The 18,680-nt window shown below is 51.3% G+C and overlaps 1 protein-coding gene across 4 annotated transcripts in view; it reads right to left on the reverse strand.

The window, feature by feature from the left end:
• The window catches only part of ASAP2 (ArfGAP with SH3 domain, ankyrin repeat and PH domain 2), a 170,827-nt gene that overhangs the window by 106,012 nt on the left and 46,135 nt on the right, over positions 1-18,680 (reverse strand). For all 4 annotated transcript variants that reach the window (XM_042982526.1, XM_042982525.1, XM_042982524.1 and 1 more), the window contains exon 2: positions 2,714-2,786. In XM_042982526.1, the coding sequence (XP_042838460.1) occupies positions 2,714-2,786 (73 nt within the window). The remainder of the gene's footprint in view (positions 1-2,713; positions 2,787-18,680) is intronic.

Raw genomic sequence — 18,680 nt, forward strand, 5'->3', positions numbered from 1 at the left:
ACATATACATGTGTGTATAATCTGTTTCCCTTAGAATTTCAGTGGACTCTCTCAATCTGAGATCTTAAATCTTTCTTTAGTTCTGAGAATTTTTCAGCTATTACTTTTTCAAAAATTTCCTTTTATTTTTCTTCATTATTTATTTTTGAAAGAGAGAGAGAGAGAGAGAACGTGCACACACAAGTAGGGAAGGGGTAGAGAGAGAGGAGGACAGAGGATCTGAAGCAGGCTCTGAGCTGCCAGCACAGAGCCCAAAGGGGGGCTGGAACCCATAAATCATAAGATCACGACCTGAGCCAAAGTCAGATGCCCAACCACTGAGCCACCCAGGTGCCCCCACTTTTCCATTTTCTCTTCCCTCTTCTGGAAGTCCTTTCGGGTGGATGCTGATAGTGACCCCTCTGAATCTATTTTCTGTGGCTCCTGAGTTTTACTTTACAGCGTCCATCCCTTTAGCTCATGTTCCGGCAACAGGGGGCCTCACAAATCACCCTCCCCCTTTCCTATGTGTACAGCCTGCTAAACATTTAGCAAATCTTAGTTTTTATTTCAACAATTACATGTTTTTCTACTTCCAAGCCTTCCGCTGGTTCTTTTTCACTAGTACCTTTTCTGTTTCAGTAACTTAATAACCTCCTTTGCCTTTCTAAGGGTGTTAATCATATACTCCTATTTTAAAGTCCTGTTCTAATTTAGTTTCCTCAAGTGTGAGCTCTTCAGTTTCTTGATTGGGGGCCTGTCAAATGTTAGGCTATTCTTAATAGCATTTTTGAGCACGTAGGAGTGTCTCATTTTGATGAAGTTTAATTTATCGATTTTTTTCTTTGAAGCCATATTGCCTTCTGTGTTCTATCCAAGGAGCCTTGCCCACCCCATGTTGTAAAGATGTTCTCCTATGTGTTCTTTAAGCAACTTTTAGTTTTAGTTTTCACAGGTGAATCTATCATCCACTTTGAATTACTGTTTGTGTAGGGTAGAAGAGAGGGCTGTACTTCATTTGTTCTGATGGAAAGATCCAGATGCTCCAGCACCACGTGCTAGAAACACCTTCATTTCCCCAGGGGACTTCCTTGGCAACATGCTGACAAGCAGAAACATCTCAATAAGGGTCTACTTCCAGGCTTTTTTTTTTTTCCTTAAGATTTTATTTTTAAGTAATCTCTACAACCAACATGAGGCCTGAACCCACAACCTCGAGATCAAGGGTCACACGCTCTACAGACTGACCCGGCCAGGCACCCCTACACTTTGTCTTTTGTTCCACTGATCTCTTTGTTGGCCCCCCCATCAGCAACACTGTCTAGATCACGACTATCTCACAAGACTTGAAGTCAGATGGTTGAAATTCTCCAACTTGTTTTTGTACCCTGATTGCTTGGCATTTTCTGGGTCCTGTGTGTGTTTCCACACAAAGTTTAGAATCAGCTTGTCAATTTCTCCTGCAGGAATTTTGATTAGGATTGTGCTGCATCTTGAGATCAATGTGGGGAGAAAAGACAAAGTAACTATATCGAGTCCTCCAACCCAGGTATATCATACACCTCTCCCGTTTATCTGGGTCTTTGATTCGGTTTTGTAGTTTTCAACATAGTTCTTGCCTGTCTTTTGTGAAATCTGTTCCTAAACGTCCTTGGCAATTCTTGACTGCAATATCATCTTTGCAGCTGAGGCTCCCTACTGGCCTCTTCTCAATCTTGGCTTGCACTGCCCTCCCTGAGGGAGGCGAAAGCAGTTACTGGAGCTGGTGCTCACAATGGCCGGACGTGGGTGGGGGCAGGCTTGGGTGCAAGAGGCACTTCCAGACCCTTCTGTGCCCCTCCTTCCTCTTAGCCCTCTGGCATTCCCTGTCCTCCTACTCTATTCACTACTGTCGTAAAGGGAAACACCACGAGGGGGAAGGGGACGATGTACGGCTATCCATGGGCTGACTGCTTCTGTAGGTGCAGACCCTGGGCCCCCTCACCCCCTCCTCCCAGGCCACCAGCCGTGGACAAAGGCAGTGTTTCTGCCCCACTTAGCACTGGTGTGCTCGCCCACAGGCCAGCCGTGCTGTCTGCCATCCATCACCTCGCTCAGCCTCTCTGGGAGCCCTCACAACCCCCAGTCCTCCAAGGCTGCCACTTGCTTATTTCTGGGGGAAACCACATTGTCACTTAACGACTTAAAAAAATTATTTTCGGGGCACCTGGGTGGCTCAGCCGGTTAAGCATCTGACTCTTGATCTCAGCTCAGGTCATGAACTCACGGTTCAAGAAAAGTTTTAGTCCCGATCAGACGTTACTTGGAGCAGTTGATTGTGCTTTTACATTAACGGTATCCAAAACAAGAAGGCCGAGGACTGGAGAAGAGCAACGGAGGGGCCGCGCTGACATGAGTAACACACAGACCACACAACGGAGGCTGGAATGAGGCCGGCGCTCCTGCTGACCAGTCAGACAAAGTTGGCTCATGCAGGACGGAAAACCCAGCTGCACTTCAGGGAACAGGAGGCAGCGCAGGAGATGGTTGGGGGTGGAAGGTGAACCACCAGGCCAGATCTGACAATTTACAGAACAAAACACACTCCTAAAAGCTAAATATCCCAAATCAACTTGATAATGCACACGCCTAGAAGAAAAGTTTGGTTTCATCAATGGTGATCACCATCATGGCACCAGTACCGCTAACGTGAGGATTTGCACAAGGAAACCGCTAGGAAAGGATGTGTACTCACCCAGTCCAGAGATATTTATTGCTTTCACGGATTTCTTCATTTTGTAAAGAACCATCCGGTCCACGTCCAAAGCCTAAAACATAGAGAAGTAGATTAATTAAAACGTGTTTGAGCTCAGATCATGACTATCAGAGAATGGCCTTGTGAGAGTCACTCTGGAGGCCCCTGCGGAACTGTTTCCGTGGCACAAAGCCCCAGCGTGCGGCTCAGCGTGAAGACGGAGTCATCCCCATACGAGTTAAGAGTTAACCCGGACCAACTCCACTCCCACCAAGCCTCAATCCTCCCTGTGAACAAGCAAGGCTCGGGAGCCTGCCAGGGGCTCCTTCCGGACACAGGCCAAGGACAGGGAGCAGGGGGAGGAGCGACGGGGGGCGGGGAGGCAGATCTGTCACAAGTGTGTCCCCACCCTGGCAAGACCGCCAATGCGCAGGCCAGACCGCCCCCCCACTCAGAGGCAGCGCGATCTGGTGGGAGGCAAACCCACTCTGGATTTGGAAAGACCCAGACAGGAATTTGTTTGGGGTTGGAAGGCATGTTCTGCCTAGCCCTTTTCTAGCCTAGATTTCTCTTCCAGAACCAGGGATAACAATTCCTACTTCGCCGGGTTGAATGATTAATTAGACACACCTACAGTCTTTAATATTCCTCTATGACGCTCCATTTGCTATCACACCTTAACAGACCAACCACTACACGGCGGTAGCATGCGGCCCTCATGACGCCTAGCACGTAGTAAGTGCTCACGGAATACCTGCTCAGTGACTGACCAAATCAGGAGTCTGAATTACAGCTCTAGTTTCACAAAAGGCACGGGCGTCAGATTTCCCTTTAACCCAACTGAACACCCCAGAAGAGCAACGTGTCACTTTCAGTGGTGACAGGCGGAAGAGAGCATCTGTAACCTGGGATGGTGACACCCATCACGCAGGCTACCGTAAAGAAACTAAGAACTCCAGAGCGAGTGCTGAGCCCCAAATCTGGTATGCACTCAATGACGTTATTAGTACTCATCGTGAGATTTCATCACAAAACCCTGCAACAGACTGTCATCAGAAACAGAGCACACGGCCTCAGAGCAACAGCACAGTCCTTCCCTGCCAGGCTTCCCGAATCACCTTCCACATCAACATCCTAAGTCCTATTCAAAAGCGACAAGGACTGTTTTAGCAGAGGCTAAGAACAGATGTGATTGGTGCTGACAATTATTAAATAGAAAAATGATCACCAGGCAGCAGACAGTTGACAGAGTGGTTACAATAAAAAGAGAAACTGTATTTTAGTTTTTAAATGTTTGATTTATTTGGGGGGTGGGAGAGAACAGTGTGAGCAGGGGAGGGGCAGAGAGAGAGGAAGACACAGAATCCAAAGCGGGCTCCAGGCTCTGAGCCGTCAGCACACAGCCCGATGCGGGGCTCGAACTCACGAACTGTGAGATCATGACCTGAGCTGAAGTCGGACGCTCAACCGACTGAGCCACCCAGGCGCCCCGAGAAGTTGTATTTTAAAAAGCATTATTTTCTGACATACTGGAGGAAGAGGTAGGCATGAACGGCCACAAAGATGTCGAAATTTCTCGTAGAGAGCTAGCTCTTATTTTCCTAGGTCATCTCTCATCCGTTCCAGACCTTCCCTTGAGATGTGAAAAGGGATTTGGAAAAAGTACCTAACCAGTGAACTCTCTCCCGAAGACTCATCACTTTCTACTCCCCAGTCTGCCACCCAGCAGGCAGGGCCCTCCAGCGTGCGCACCGACCTGCTGGGTTCTACCAGGGGCCGCAAGAAGATGGGACGGATCTGCTCAGGGCTGTGTCAGAAACACTGGCTCCCGAAGCTTTATCGACCGCATGTCAGAGAGTACGACAGTTCGGTGCACTCATCACAGCCGTGGAAGGTCCCGACCCCCACGTGAAGGGCCATGACTGAAAAACACATGCGATCTAATCGACATCTACTCCAGCACTTGGAGAGAATTCGGTCGGGAATCGCGACTGCACTCAAATAATTAAGCCTGCTCCTCCGCCTGAAGCTTCCCACAGACAGCAGAAGGGAGCCCCCCAGCCCGGTTAGCCTACACGGTAACAGAAGTCAGCCAATAATCTCATGAAGCCCTTTCTGCGGGCTGGGAGGAGGAGTGAACGGAGAAAACACAGGAGAGAAGCGCGGAACACGAGTCCGAGGGGCCACTCCCAGCCCACGACGCTGGCGCTGTTTCCGCACGTCCCCAGAATGAGGCCTCAACTCCGTAGCAGCTTTAAAACCTCCTCACGATCTGGCCCCCATTACTTCTCCAGCGTCGTCTCTGGACCCCTGCCCCAAGCGCACCGGAAGTTCCGTCCCAACGAACTCCTGCAGCCCCTCCCAACCTTCTTCCTCCTCTTTATTTCTAACACTGTGTGCTCTTCCCTGCCTCCTCTTGACCCCTTAGTTTTACCCCGGCTTTGCGAGTTGACTTGGAGGCAGGTCCTCCTCCTGAAAGCCTCCTCAGACAGGTTAGGTACTCACCCAGACTTTCCCCGTAACCCTGTGCTTACTCAATAGTTCGCCTGATGAAATTTAGTGAGGACCTACTATGTGCTAAGTACTAAGCGAGGTGTCCCAGACACAACAGGTGAGCAAAACGGCCACGCCCATGCCTGCATGGAGTTCCCGATGTAGCAGGATAATGCCCTAGAGAAACACAAAGCCAGAAGCCCAGGACTCTCACGTAACGGCTTTTCCATTTGTGCCGCTCACCTCAAGACCCGCGCTTCCTAGCCAACGTACCTACAACACCCGCGTGTCCACTGAGCCTGGAAATACGGCCAGCGCCACACAGTCAAATGATAGTATTTTGGACATGTTAGGTTAAAGAAGATATTAATACGATTAATTTTACGTCTCTTGTTACCTTTTTCAGAGATCTCCCGTAAGGGCAGGACGCTCTCCGCTCTGTCCCCAGTGCCCAGCACAAAGCTGACACGGGACGGGACTCAGAGAGCAGCTCCGTCCGTGACCGTGAGACCAGAAAGGCAGGCAGGGACACAGAGGCTGGCAAGGGTATCCGGCTGAGCCTGCAGACAGCGGGCAGCTACCGAAGGTTCTCAGGCAGGGGAGAATGGAGAGCTGTACTTGAAGGTCACTCAAGCCACAGTGGGAACAATGGATCCGAGCAGGCAGGAAGTAGACTCAGGGAACGGATACCCAACAAGGAAGGGCCCGGCTGGGACCCATGATTAGGAAGCCATATGGGACTGGTACAGGGCGGCAGACATTCTGGAAAAGTCAGTGTGTGCCCAGGGAGATCTATTCGGCCTCCTCAACTGAGTTTAGCTCTCCAGGCTCTGGCACTCCCACAAATGACAGAACAATCTTCTGTCCACAGGGCTTTTGCTCAATTGTGCCGAGAAAACTGTGGACCAGACTAGCCCTATACACCTCAGTGCGGAAGGCCGACCGCAGATGAGATAGGCTTCATAACACTGCTCAACGCTGGCAAGTTTCCTCCCACGTCGTCCTGTGGGGCACACCCCTCCCTGATCTTTTCCTGCATAAAAGTCTTGTAAAAATAGGCCACCATATGGAATATTCTACCTCTGTTATTAAAGGGGATGTGCTGTTTCCTGAACTCAGGGGAAGAGTGGATAAACGGTAACCGCTGCTTTTCTGCAGTCTGTTAAGAAGAGCCTGGAAAGAAAGGTAAGGTAGGCGGAGAGGTAATTTTAAATTAAAACTGCAAGAGGGAAAAGCAATTACCTCCCCACTCAAAACCACACCCTTCATTACGGAGCATATTTACAGATAATTAAGATTAAGCTTGGGCAGGAGAAGTCGGAATGATTAAGACTGAGTGCTAGAAATAGCCTTCCGTCAATTATAAATAAAAACAGCACTGGAAACCTGAAACAACAAAATAGCAAAACTGGAGAGCCTCAAGGAACCGAAGGTGTCCACCAATCGGGCTGAGATCCCTAACGGGGGCGCTCCCCCACACCCGCCCTCCCCAAAACTACCCGAGCTAAAGAGGAGGAAAAAGAACGGCCACCTTGGTCAGAATGTGTGTGGAAACACTATAAACACAGGCAAAAGCTGAACGGCCACTACGGACCTAGGCGGGGCCGGCACAACAGCTAACGTCTGGCCAAACCCCATTAATCCTGAGGGCCTCCACTGCAGCTGACCCTCAGTTTATAAAACAAGTTTCACAGGGTAAATTTATCACATAAACAAGACCGTGGAGATGTGTCTCAAGATATTTCAGAGGAAAATAAACAACGGTTTCCAACCATTCTAAAAACGCCTCCTTTGATCCCTTGGACCCTTGCATGAAGGGCCAGGGTTCTGGTTCATTCCTACGAGCAGCTCCCCGTGGTCTCCGCGGCTCGTCCACGGACGCCGGCTCCCGGGAGGGTGCAGGGGGCGTGAGGGGAGCCCTCCCAGGAGGGGACACGACACCGTTCACTCCTTTCCTTCTTCACACCTGTGCTGTCCAACAGGGCAGCCGCACAGGAATATGGAAGATAAACTACAATTTAGTCAAGTAAAAAATCCAGCTCCTGTCTCGCCACCTTTCTCCGGAGCCGTAGCCACATACGACATACCGACCGGGTCTAAACACGCCGCCCCCGTTTGCTCTTCCTCTGTTCCTGCAGACCCCTCCGTGCGCCATCCCCTAACGCTCCGGAGCCCCTGGCTTCATCGAGGGGGGCCTCTCCCTCCTTCCCCCATGGGCAGCGCACAGATGTGACCGTGTGACAGCTCTTCTCCCTCTGGAGGGCTGAGGTAGTGTCTGTCCCCAGAGCCTACAGGGAAGTCCATCCTGGCTCAGAGGCACCTACGTCCTGATGCTGGATGGTGGAGGCCAAGTCCACGGTCTGTCTGAGGAGATGAGCCTGGGGCAGGGGGGCACCTACCGGGGGGCCGGTTTTTGCGCGGCCACGTGCTAAGGATCTGCACAGGTGAATGTTTCCGCTCGACAGGACAACGAGGTGGAGGGGAACACTAGCTTTGAATCCCAAGGAAGAAATCTCCCCCGACAGAATTCCCCTCTTCTGATTAAGAGACGAGCGTTACCAAAGGGTTATACTCCAGAGATACGATATTTTGAACTTTGTTAATAAAAAACTTGTGGAAATTTATTTTCTCTCTTATTATGTAAGCACCTATATGAGACCCTCACTTTTGCCTCTAGGCCTGCAAAGCCTAAAATGTTCACTGCCTGGCCCTTCACGAACTCCGCCAACCCCCGGCCCAGGAGATTCACACAGAGGTTTCTCCAATCTTATCGGCCAGCCCAGTCTCCTCTTGGCACGGGACCAGTTTGGCCCCCCAGTTCTCAATTCGAGCCAGCAATGGTGGAGAGCAGCCGGCTTCATCCTGGGAACCCAAAGATGCTGCCACGGGGGAGGAAAGGCCGGGAGACCACGGTCTGGGCCGCCGGGGAGGCATGTTCTACTCTGCTGTCCCGTCATATCTCCCTCGTTCCTTTCGGGAAAGGCTGACCTGAGGGGAAATGACACTTTCGAAAGACACAGACCCAATAAGAAAACAAAGCGACACCCAGATCTGTGCCCCCAAGGACAGCTTTGCCAAGGAAGACTCACGCGGACATCTAGATGGCAGCTTCGTCTCCTCTCCCGCTTGACATTACTTTTGAAGTAACACAGGACACTAATGACAGTGTCAGATATTTCCAGAAGCCTTCTGGGAAGCGCAGCAATGCACTGTGGCCTGCAGGCTCGGTGTAGAGCCAGAGCGATAATGGATCTACCTCCTCCCGGGAATACAGCAGAGGCCTGGGGAACAGCAGGTGTCACGAAGAATTAGGATCAAGTAAATAGGAAGCTACATCAAGCTGCGAAGGCACGTACGCATCAGGGCACACCAGAAGGTCACGCTTGGTATTCTCTAACGCAACTGGGGTTACTCAGAGTATACACACATCTGCACCACAAGGCGAGGATGGTCGTGACCCTCTTCGAAAGAGCCGAAAACGGGACAAACCCACATACCCGGTGACGGTAAAACGCGTGAACCGCTACAGGGAGACGAACAAACGTTACCCACCCAGAACATAAACGAATTTCGCAACAATGTTGTGCAAAAGAAGCAAGTTGCAAAAGTATGCAGGCGGTATACGACCGTAAAAGTGGAAAGTAGGAAAAACTCGATGATGTTGTTCCTGTTTAGGAACGTAAGTGTTGCTGATACAACTGCAAACGGAAGCGAGGAGAGATGTTGATGGCCCAGATGGGCCGGCGGCTCCTCGGAGGGTGCTGACGGGAAGGCAGGCGAGCGCTCCTGGAACGCTGACGGGGGCCAGGGGTCAGGAAGGGACAGGTGATGGCTGGATGGGTGTTTGCTCATAACCAGCCTATAAATTATATCTCCGTGTGTGTGTAGGCATACTAATCTGAATAAAAGTAAATTTAAAGCCTTCTCGATGGAAAAGAAATTAAAATCAACTAGAGTCTGGGGGAAGAGCCAGAAAGGCTGCCAAAATGACAATGCCTCACAGGGCACTTTATTAGCTCAGCATTTTGGTCACGCACAACGAGTGAAAGGAACCTAGAGATCGGTCCCCTCGTCCCCTTTCTGAGCCATCTGAGAGCAGACAGCACAAGTTGGTAAGCTGGAGACAGAGGTGCACAAGAACCCAGGTCAGCCAACTCCTAAAGCAGGCCACCCTTGAGGACCAGCAACCAGAAAAGACAGACTTCTTTCACTTTTCTCCAACACGTTGTGTTTACTCCTCAGAACGTCTCAGATTCTGTGCCTAGTGCCAGCACCAGGGCGGGCAGCCAGGTGAGCATTGATTCAGAGGACAGCCAGCCCCCTCACCCAACTGCCAACTGCACCTTGACCATGTCTTCAATCGCAGGTACTTGCAATAGATGCGTCCAAACCTGGGGGGCTGTCATCAGGGAGAGGGGTGCCACCACGCCCGGCCCGTGTACATGTGGCTGATCCTGACCCACGTGGGTATATGTGGCACTAAGAACAAAAAAAACCACAATAAAGTGGCTTCCAAAGATCGAAATGCGACAGACCTTTCTCAAAATTCCGTCTTGGGAGGTAGGAAAGTACAAGGTAATTTATTGAACCAACTGAGCCTGCGAGCCTGCGCACACACACTCAATTGTAAGCAAGAGATAAACTTTATAAACTAGAGAGGATAAGCAAGTGTCGCATTGTATACACAAACTGCGTATATAAAGATACAGGAAACAAATAATCTTTGTTGTCTCAGGGAAAGTTGGGGGACTTTTCGGATTTTTCTACTTTTAAACATATCATCAACATGAGTACGTTATACTTGAAAAAATTTTTAAAAGGCACTTCAATATCCTACACGGCTATCTTCTTCAGTTGTTTTCACATCAAATAGGATTTAACTCTGAGCACAAAAAAATGCGTCAAGGAAACTGATGAAACAATAAAGAAAAATACTCAAAATTGTGTCTTTCCATACACAAATATATACACAGAACAATATCCTGGAAGACACATGAATCCATCCCAATGGTTACTGAAGAGACAGAAAAGACAGTGAAGGCAGGCTCATTTTTTGGTACTGTTTGAAATATGTTTATGCAGGACTTGTGTGGTTAGAAAGATATAATGGAAAATAAACAGCTCTCTGAAATAGAAAAAGGAATGTCACTAACCCAACCTGACTGGCTGAGACGGTGTGGCCCCAAGCTCTCTGATTACGGCCATCAGTGGCCATCAGAGGCTGGACCCCAGGAAGCTAAGAACTCATAAAACATGAAAGTCATTGAAGGTCCCGGGACAGATAAAAGATATAAATACAAATCAAAAGAACAAAGGCACGGTGGGGGCGGGGGCGGCACGATGGTTTGAAACACAAAACAGAACTGGAGTCTCCAAGCTGCTCCCCGCCATGGCAGCTGAGGGCATCACTGCCCTCCCTGGTCTTCCAGAAAGTACGCTTGCCAGACGGGGCAAAGGGCTTCACCAAAGCAGTTTCTCTCCTTCTGTCCCCGTCCAATTGCAGAAATACGTGCCCATGTCCTCCCTCCTTTCCACACAAGTTACGTCTACAAAGATGTTCTCAGCAGGACTTTGAAAGAGAAAACAATAGGAAAGAGCCCCAAATGCCCAACCAAGGAGAGTAACTGCACAGACTACTGGGCATTCACACGATTACATTCTAGACAGTCGTCACCATGACTGAAGTGGATCGTGTCGCGCACAGACTATGTGACAATGCCATGTTAACAAAGGAGAGCCTCAAGCCGGTAAAGTTGGAAGAGCCAAGTACCCACAGGCCCTCCCATGAACCCCATCACTGGAGACGTCAGCCGGGAACTCAGGCTTTGACTAGATCACTCTTCTAGAGAGGCGGAAACAGATGACAATGAATTCCAGCTTTATAAAAATGCTTTACATCCTGATTTCCTACTTCGGGGGAAAGAGCTTCTGGGAGATCTGGGGGAGTTGACAAGAGAAAGGAGAATTTTGGCAAGCCAGCTACAACACCCCAGCAGCCAAGAAAGGCAGTCCTCGTCTCGGAGGCCCTGGTGCCCCTTTCCCAGAGGAGGGTCTGGGCTGAAGTCCCGGGCACCTCAACAAACACGGCATCCCTCAGTTCTGCTCCCCTGGATGGACTGAAGAGCCCAGATGCAAGCAGGAAATGGGCCATCTCTGGGGAACAATGACAAACAGAATAGGGGCCATCATACCAGAAGATGTCTGGTATGCAGGGCTAAGGCCGCTGCACAGGGCCAGGCGGTGGGGGCCTGGTGATATGGAAGCAGCAGGAGAGGCTGGGAAGGTGACCTTCAGTTGGGGCTGAGGTCAGCCTTCCACATCTGTCCCAGTTCCAGAAGACAATGTAATCGCAGGCCAGGCTGATTTCCCCAGGAAACAGGGTTAAGGCCACGTGACCTCCACTTCAGTGACATAAACAGGAGAGAGGGGACGTGAGCGAGCGGTTTTCTCTGGGCCCCACATGCAGCCAGGGGGTGCTAAGTAGGACTCTGCTTCCGGGGCGCAGGGGGTCTGCCCGCAAACCAGCTGAGTTCACACTCACTCTACAGGTTCTGCCCCCAGCCTCATGGCTTTTAGCATACTGGCTCCTCTGTGCCAACTGGGCCCCTGACGGGCGGGGGGGGGGGGGGGGGTCTTTCTGCTGTCAGCCGGCTGCCACATTTGTGTCTCATGAATTCTTTCCAAAAGTACATCTTGTAACTGAAACTAGACTTCAGGTAACACACGCATCGAAAAGGGGAAAAACCGAATTCCATTCAGGCCTCCTCATTCCCTTTTACCACCGACATCCCAACTCCACAACGTCGCCTCCGGGGAGACACCAAAAAGGGAAGAAGCCAGGAGAAGGTGCTCTCAGTTCTGGTCTCTCAGTGCTGGATCCTATGGAATAGCGCAGTGGTTGAAAGTCACTGGTTTTTTTCACCAAACAGACAAAATTCTAAACTGGACTCTACATATCAACAGCATGACCTCAGGAGAATGACTTCCCCTCACCGACCTCGGTTGTTTTCCTCCGTAACTTGGGAATAAGGTTTGCTTCGCAGGAGAAATCATCGGCGGGTTCGATATCTGTGCACTGTAGGCGCTCCGCCACGGTGAGCTTTCGTTAGTGCCCCTGGGTCTCCAAGGGGTCAGATCCACACTATGCCAAACAAGGGGGCCGTTCAGGAACACCATCTCCCCAGGACGGGGGCAATCGCTAGGATAAATATTTTCGGGTCTGATAATGGTTATGGTAACAAGGGAAAAAAAAAAAAAAAAAGAAGAAGAAGAAAAATACCTGTGTAGCTCATGCCAACCTTTCACTTCCAGTAATAAGTTTTTTCCCCCATCAACGTTTAAATTCTTCCAAACACTCCCTGGTGTGTTTCCAACTCCCCAAAGGGGTGACACGGGCAAAGGCAGGGCCACACAGCAAGTGACACAGCGGGGTGCTCTGGGCCAGCTTAGTGGAGGGGGTCACTTGTCCCCTCTGGGCTTTCACACACAGGGTCAAATGGGGCAGAGTGGGCACAGGGGAAGCTGATAAGACGCCTGGTGTCAGCCCGTGCCCCGCTCCCCCACCCGGCAGAATCCTGGGGAACCCCGCTTTCCAAGCAAAGTCTCCAGGCAGGCTTCCCCTCTCACACCTGTGTCAGTGCAGCACAGGCCACCCTCTGTGCCCCCTCCCCCCACAAATGGCCACACCAAGGTGCGGGAGCAGGACTGGGTGGCCCACAGGCTCCGGGCGTGTTCCCAGAAGCAAAGTTACTCAGGTAGAGTTGGCGGCCCTGGGTAGAAAGGCCAGCAGCAGACAAGCTACGTAGACATCTATAGTCCCAAGAGTCACAAAGCACCTGACATTCCACAGAGCACTTTCTTTTAAGTTTATTGATTTACCGCGTGTGTGAGAGTGAGTGAGACGGGCAGAGAGGGAGGGAGGGAGAGAATCCCAAGCAGGCTCCGCGCTATCAGCCCAGGTCCAACACAGGGCTCTATCCTACGAACCGTGAGATCATAACCTGAGCCAAAATCATGAGTCGGACGCTCAACCGGCTGAGTCACCCCGGGGCCCCTCCACAGAGCACTTGAAGCATCCACGACTTTACACGATATTCACAGCGTCTTGTGAAAGCACTGCCAATTTCCCCAATTTAAAGTAGAAGAAACTGACTCAAAGAGCTGGACTTGCCCTAAGTCATTTATTTGGCCTTGAACTAAAGAGTTCAAACTGGGAGAGTTCCGGCACACTGAGAGGCAAGCTTCCAGGACTATGTGGTCCCCGTGTCGCCCTCCCTCTAGTTTATGGCCGCTTGGCTTCCAGGGCCGGGAAGAGCGCATGGGACGCTCCAGGGACTTGTGCTGCTACCTGCTGTCAGGTCTGGGCAAAACAATCCCCCTCGTCCGCCTCTGCCTCAGGCTTCCCTTACGCCCTTCACCCAGCCCAGGGCCAGAACCACCTGGCACTGCTCATCCTTACCAGGGATGCCACCCACTCCCACTCACCGAGAAAGGCGTCTCCCGGGCCGTGTGACCGCCCTGCTCCTGCCACCCCAGCTGCGCCGCATCTGACCTTCACCGGGAGCTCAGGCGAGGCCCACCTAGACCGCCTGACGTAAGCAATTCTGGGGTTCCAGAACCTTCCCACGGGCCTGAGCGCCGGGGAGTGGACAGAAGGCAGGTGATGGTGCGACGCCGCCATTGGCCCATGTCCAGGTTGCACAATCCATCCTTGGGGCCGGCTTTAAGGGGAAGATTCAATGACCACCGTCCCGAGCCTTGCTGTGTCTTGATCCTCCACGTCTCAGTTCCTGTTTCCCATCCCAGAGACCCGGCCCCGCTGCCCTACGATGGAATGGGAAGTAGGGACGAGGAGGGAAACCCAGAATGAGGAAGGGAGAAGGAAGGAACGGCCAGGCGTGTTCAGGCCCCAAATGGCCTGCCACCTCCAAAGCCAGCCTCTAAATGCGGCAGAGATGGTTTCTGGAAAGAAAGGAGGGGGGGGCATGCAAATGAGCCTGATGTGCTAACCAGACCGTTCCCCTTCCCGTACTCTGGCACAAAGACGCCACAGTGCCCTCCCTCTGTCCATGGCTCTCTGCCCCCAAGTCTGTCATCTCCAGAACTATCCTCTTGTTCTGTCATCCAAGAAGTGCAGTGACGGGCAAGAGGCAACATGAGCGGGAACCGCCAGGCGTTGTTTCCTGCAGCCCACTTCACCCTTCCGACCCAGGTTTATCGTGAGAGCCACTGGTACAATAAAGGGCCCGTGGGCTCAGGGGACACAGACTGAGCTGGAGTTCCCACATCCCCACACACAGATTCCTTATCTCCTGGGCCTCGGTTTCCATATCCCTAAAACAGGGAAATAACATCCATTTGATATGGCTGTTGTGATGATTATTTGCTACGCATGAGCACAGCGCCGGCCACTGGAAAGCATCTGGGTTAATGTGAGGGAGGTCCCCTCCCACCACCCCAACGGACGGCACAGCAGACCAATCAGGTCATCCGGTCAGTGACCGGCTCTAGGGCAGGACGGGACCACCATGGACCTGGGTCTTGCTCTAGCTCTCCTCCAGCTTCACCCCTCTCCACGCATGGTAAGGTCAGAGGGCATTACCCCCTCCTACTGCACCGCGGATACCCAGCACCCCACCACCCCCTGTGCCAGCAGCCTGAGTCTGTGTGGGTCTTTTCCCCAAACTTTTCCCAGATGGGTTTAACCCCAGACCCAAAGGGTAGCTGTCTGTGGGGAGAGGGTGGACAGAGCTTGGACAGGAGGTAGCCCCACACAGGTGTGAGAGGGTGACGCCTGCCCAGAGGCCTTGCTTTAGAAGTGGGGTTCCCCATACCAAGGAGTCTACAGGGTGGGGGAGCAGGGACAGGTTGACACCAGGTGTGTGTCTGCTCCCCCTGACCTAGAACTGGGGTTCCCTCCTCTGCTCCGTTTGACCCTAGGACTACGCAGAACCCTTGAGGGCCCAGGTGCGAGAGCTGAGAAGGTATGCAGAAGGTTGGCATCAGCACCCACTCCCGGCTGCAAACGTGGCAGGGCTACCTGGTCAGTACACGCATCAAGCATCAGCACTCATTTGAAGAAAAGATGCCTCTGCTAAGGACACAGACACAATACTGGATCCCGCAGCCTACAGGAAGGACAGGAATCCACAAAATGGTGCTGTGTCCCGACAGGCACGCAAGCCGCGGAGCAGGAAGGGCTGAGAGCCAATGGGGAGCAGCGTGGGGGCAGAGATAAAGGCCCCCCAGAGATGCAGATGGTCTTGTCCTTTCTATGAGCATCTTCAGACAGCACGCACTCACCTAGGAAGCAGGAGTAAAAGACAGGACAGAGATTTGGGCAAGGCTGGGTGAGGAGGGGCCCGGAGAGCATGACCAGCTGGCAGCAAGGCCATGTGACAGGGCCAGACAAGGCGGTGGGGGCAAGGCCAGAAGTAGGGGGAAGAGGGGCCAAAGGCAGGGCAGGGTCCCTGTCACTGAGGGGCAGTAGGAGGACAGGACACGCAGCAAAAGGCACAAATGGCTCTTGGCTGAGGCAGCTCAGGACCTTCTTGGGCTTCTGTGGGTCGTTAGATGCTGTTTATTTTCAGTATTTGGGGATGTGAGCATTTCTCCCCAAGGGAGGGCTTCAGACCATTAGTTTTACTTTGTCTGGTCTCCACCCAAAGAAAAGAAAATTCAAAACCCCAGCTAATAAAACAAGAGGGAAGGCAAGGGCAGGGGTTCCCTGGGCCGCCACACTGAGAGGAAGAGGCCGCCCTCCCACCTACAAGCCTCAAGTGGGGAGGACCGACCCCGGGGTCACGGTCGTCATGCTCCCTCCCCACGGAGACACTGGCCTGCACAGGACACAAGGCCCCGATGCGCTTCCCGGGGAACCCCACAATGCTGAGTCCTAAAAGCAGGCGCTGCACGTAATGGTGCTGCTGAAGGACACAAGAGGGACAGAGATAAAGACGTAAGATGCACAAGTAAAGGGGCACCTGGGTGGCTCAGTCGGTTAAGCATCTGTTAATTTCAGCTCAGGTCATGATCTCACGGTTCCTGAGACTGAAGCCCGAATCAGGCTCTGTACCAACAGCATGGAGCCTACTTCGGATTCTCTCCCTTTCTCTCTCTCTCTCTCTCTCTCTCTGCCCCTCCCCTGCTCACACATGCGTGTGTGCACATCTGCTCTCTGTCTCTCTCTCTCAAAATAAATAAATAGACATTTAAAAAAAGAAGATGTACGGGTAATGATAGCCCAGGCTTCTCAGGCCAGAGTGCCCTCTGCCTTGAGGCTAACATGCAGGGTATTCACCACCCTACACACAGATAACTTACTACTCATCCCAAAAGCGGGGGACACTGCAACAGCCCAGAGAAGAGAAGCCGGCGGGTCTGGTTCTGTTGCCACAAGCTACGTGGCCCCGGAGCCCAGAAAGCTTCCATTCATTAGTGACAGGGAAGGCTGGACTGTGCGAGAGGAGGGCCTGCGTGTGGTGGGGGAGGAAAAGGCCAGGAGCTGTGGACACCATGTGAGCTCTGTCACCCCCTCAGATTTGGACCGAGATCAGTGACTTCTCCTCCGAGGCTGCAGACATAAAATTCTACAAAATTACTGTCTTCAGCTATGCTTCCAAAGAGCGATTACAATGGTATTCAAATATAGGTGATGGAAGGGTTAACTTTCCCAGTGAAGCTGAGAATCCTGCCCGGAAGTGTCTATGAAACCAACTGACAACTTAATTCTATGAATAATCCTAGTCCAAACGTGAAGACAAATATTTGGTAACGGCAAAAAGTGATTTTTAACAATTTTTAACAATCCCACTCTATTTCTCGGGTGTGGATTTCTCAACTAGGCTGGAAGAAACGCCAGGTGTAAGAAGGCACGGCTCACCGGAAGGTCAGGGACAAACGCAACAGTACCGGCCGTGGTAGGGAGGGGGACAGCGGTACGCCCCTCACCTGAGCAGCACCTGAAACAAGAAATGCTTTTACCTACATTACAGCTGGTGATTCTCAAACTCTGGGTTAGGCAGGTAATATTACAACAGGGCAGAAACCAAAGGAAGGAAGGGAAACGAAGCTATTTTTCCAAGGCCATAAAACCAAGATGCCATTGTAATTTCCTTTTTCAGTTCACAAATACCCCCACATTCTCCTAGCCTGTCGTTCTTTCCAATGTCACCTGTGTTTCCTTAGTCTGTTCAAAGTGAGCGACTGTTAAGAAGTCAAGAAACAAGGACCCAAGAAAATAAAGGTATTTTCATCTTGGGGGACAAATTGTAGAACCCGCAGTGAGTGATTCCATGATGCTCATTAGCAGCTGTTTTGTTCCGATCGCTGTCTGAGCTTTTGTTCCGAACTTGCTGTTTGTGAACCAGCGATGGAGACTTCTCGGAAACTGAGCCCCAGGGAATGAAGACAAGACCATCAGCTCCTTCGGGACAGAGACCCAGGACTCCTGTCTCTGAATCCCGGCACCTAGTAGGGCACATGACACCCATAAATGCTCCATAAACACGGAATGCATGAAACCACACTCCTCCAACACTGCCACAGGCTGTCGGGGGAAAGGCTTCCTGCAGTCGGTAAGCAGAGCCAAGGGCTAAAGGTTGTCAGGACACAAGGAACCCCAGGCAGGGAGACCAAACAGTCAGGATCATCTCCCTGCATCAGGCTGGCTGGCAGTGGTGGGGAAGAATCTGGGAGAGAGAACGGGAACATGAATGGGCAGGATAAATGGCTCAGAGATAGTTGTAATGGATTTCATTCACTCGGTGGTAGTTGTTTAAGACACGATTCCTCTGTACGCAGTGGATTAAAAAACTCTCTGACTAGTGTACAAATTGTTCAGACACATAACATCACGTCCTATAAACTGAATCAGTGAAAACAACGAGGCTGTTTTCATTTATCTGAAATTGGCGGCATGGATGCTCATGGCCTGTACTTTCACTTCAGAACTCTTACACGAGATGGGGAAAATTCTGATTTGCTCATATAAATACAAACAGATGGTCACAGACATTCTTTAAAAAAAAAAAAAAAGCCCAATATTCTTTATTTAAACTAACTCAAAAGCTCTGAAATAGTAAGAAATTTATTTCAACTCCCTACCACTCACACCATCTAAAACCACCTAGCAGTCCTCATCTCGTACACGGTCCACAACTAAGCTTGCAGGAACCGCGAAGCCCACGTAAATATTATCACGGCATTGATCTGTGAAGCACTGATTCCTTCTTGTACATCGACTGCCGTTTGCTGCCTTTTAAACCAAAGGTGGCATGTGCACAGACACACACACTAAACACCGACTTTTAACATCTTGGTGCCCACACACCAACATGCTAACTTCTTCCTGGCTTGGTCGCCCCAGAGTCGTGCTTAGCACGTAGCTGGCACTCAATAAATCATAACTGAATGAACTGAATGTGCTGCCAGGAAAACCTTCTTTTCAGAGACCCCAGAACAGCTCTTCTCCTGC

This window comes from Panthera tigris, chromosome A3, assembly GCF_018350195.1.
Source record: "Panthera tigris isolate Pti1 chromosome A3, P.tigris_Pti1_mat1.1, whole genome shotgun sequence".
Classification (NCBI taxonomy): domain Eukaryota; kingdom Metazoa; phylum Chordata; class Mammalia; order Carnivora; family Felidae; genus Panthera; species Panthera tigris.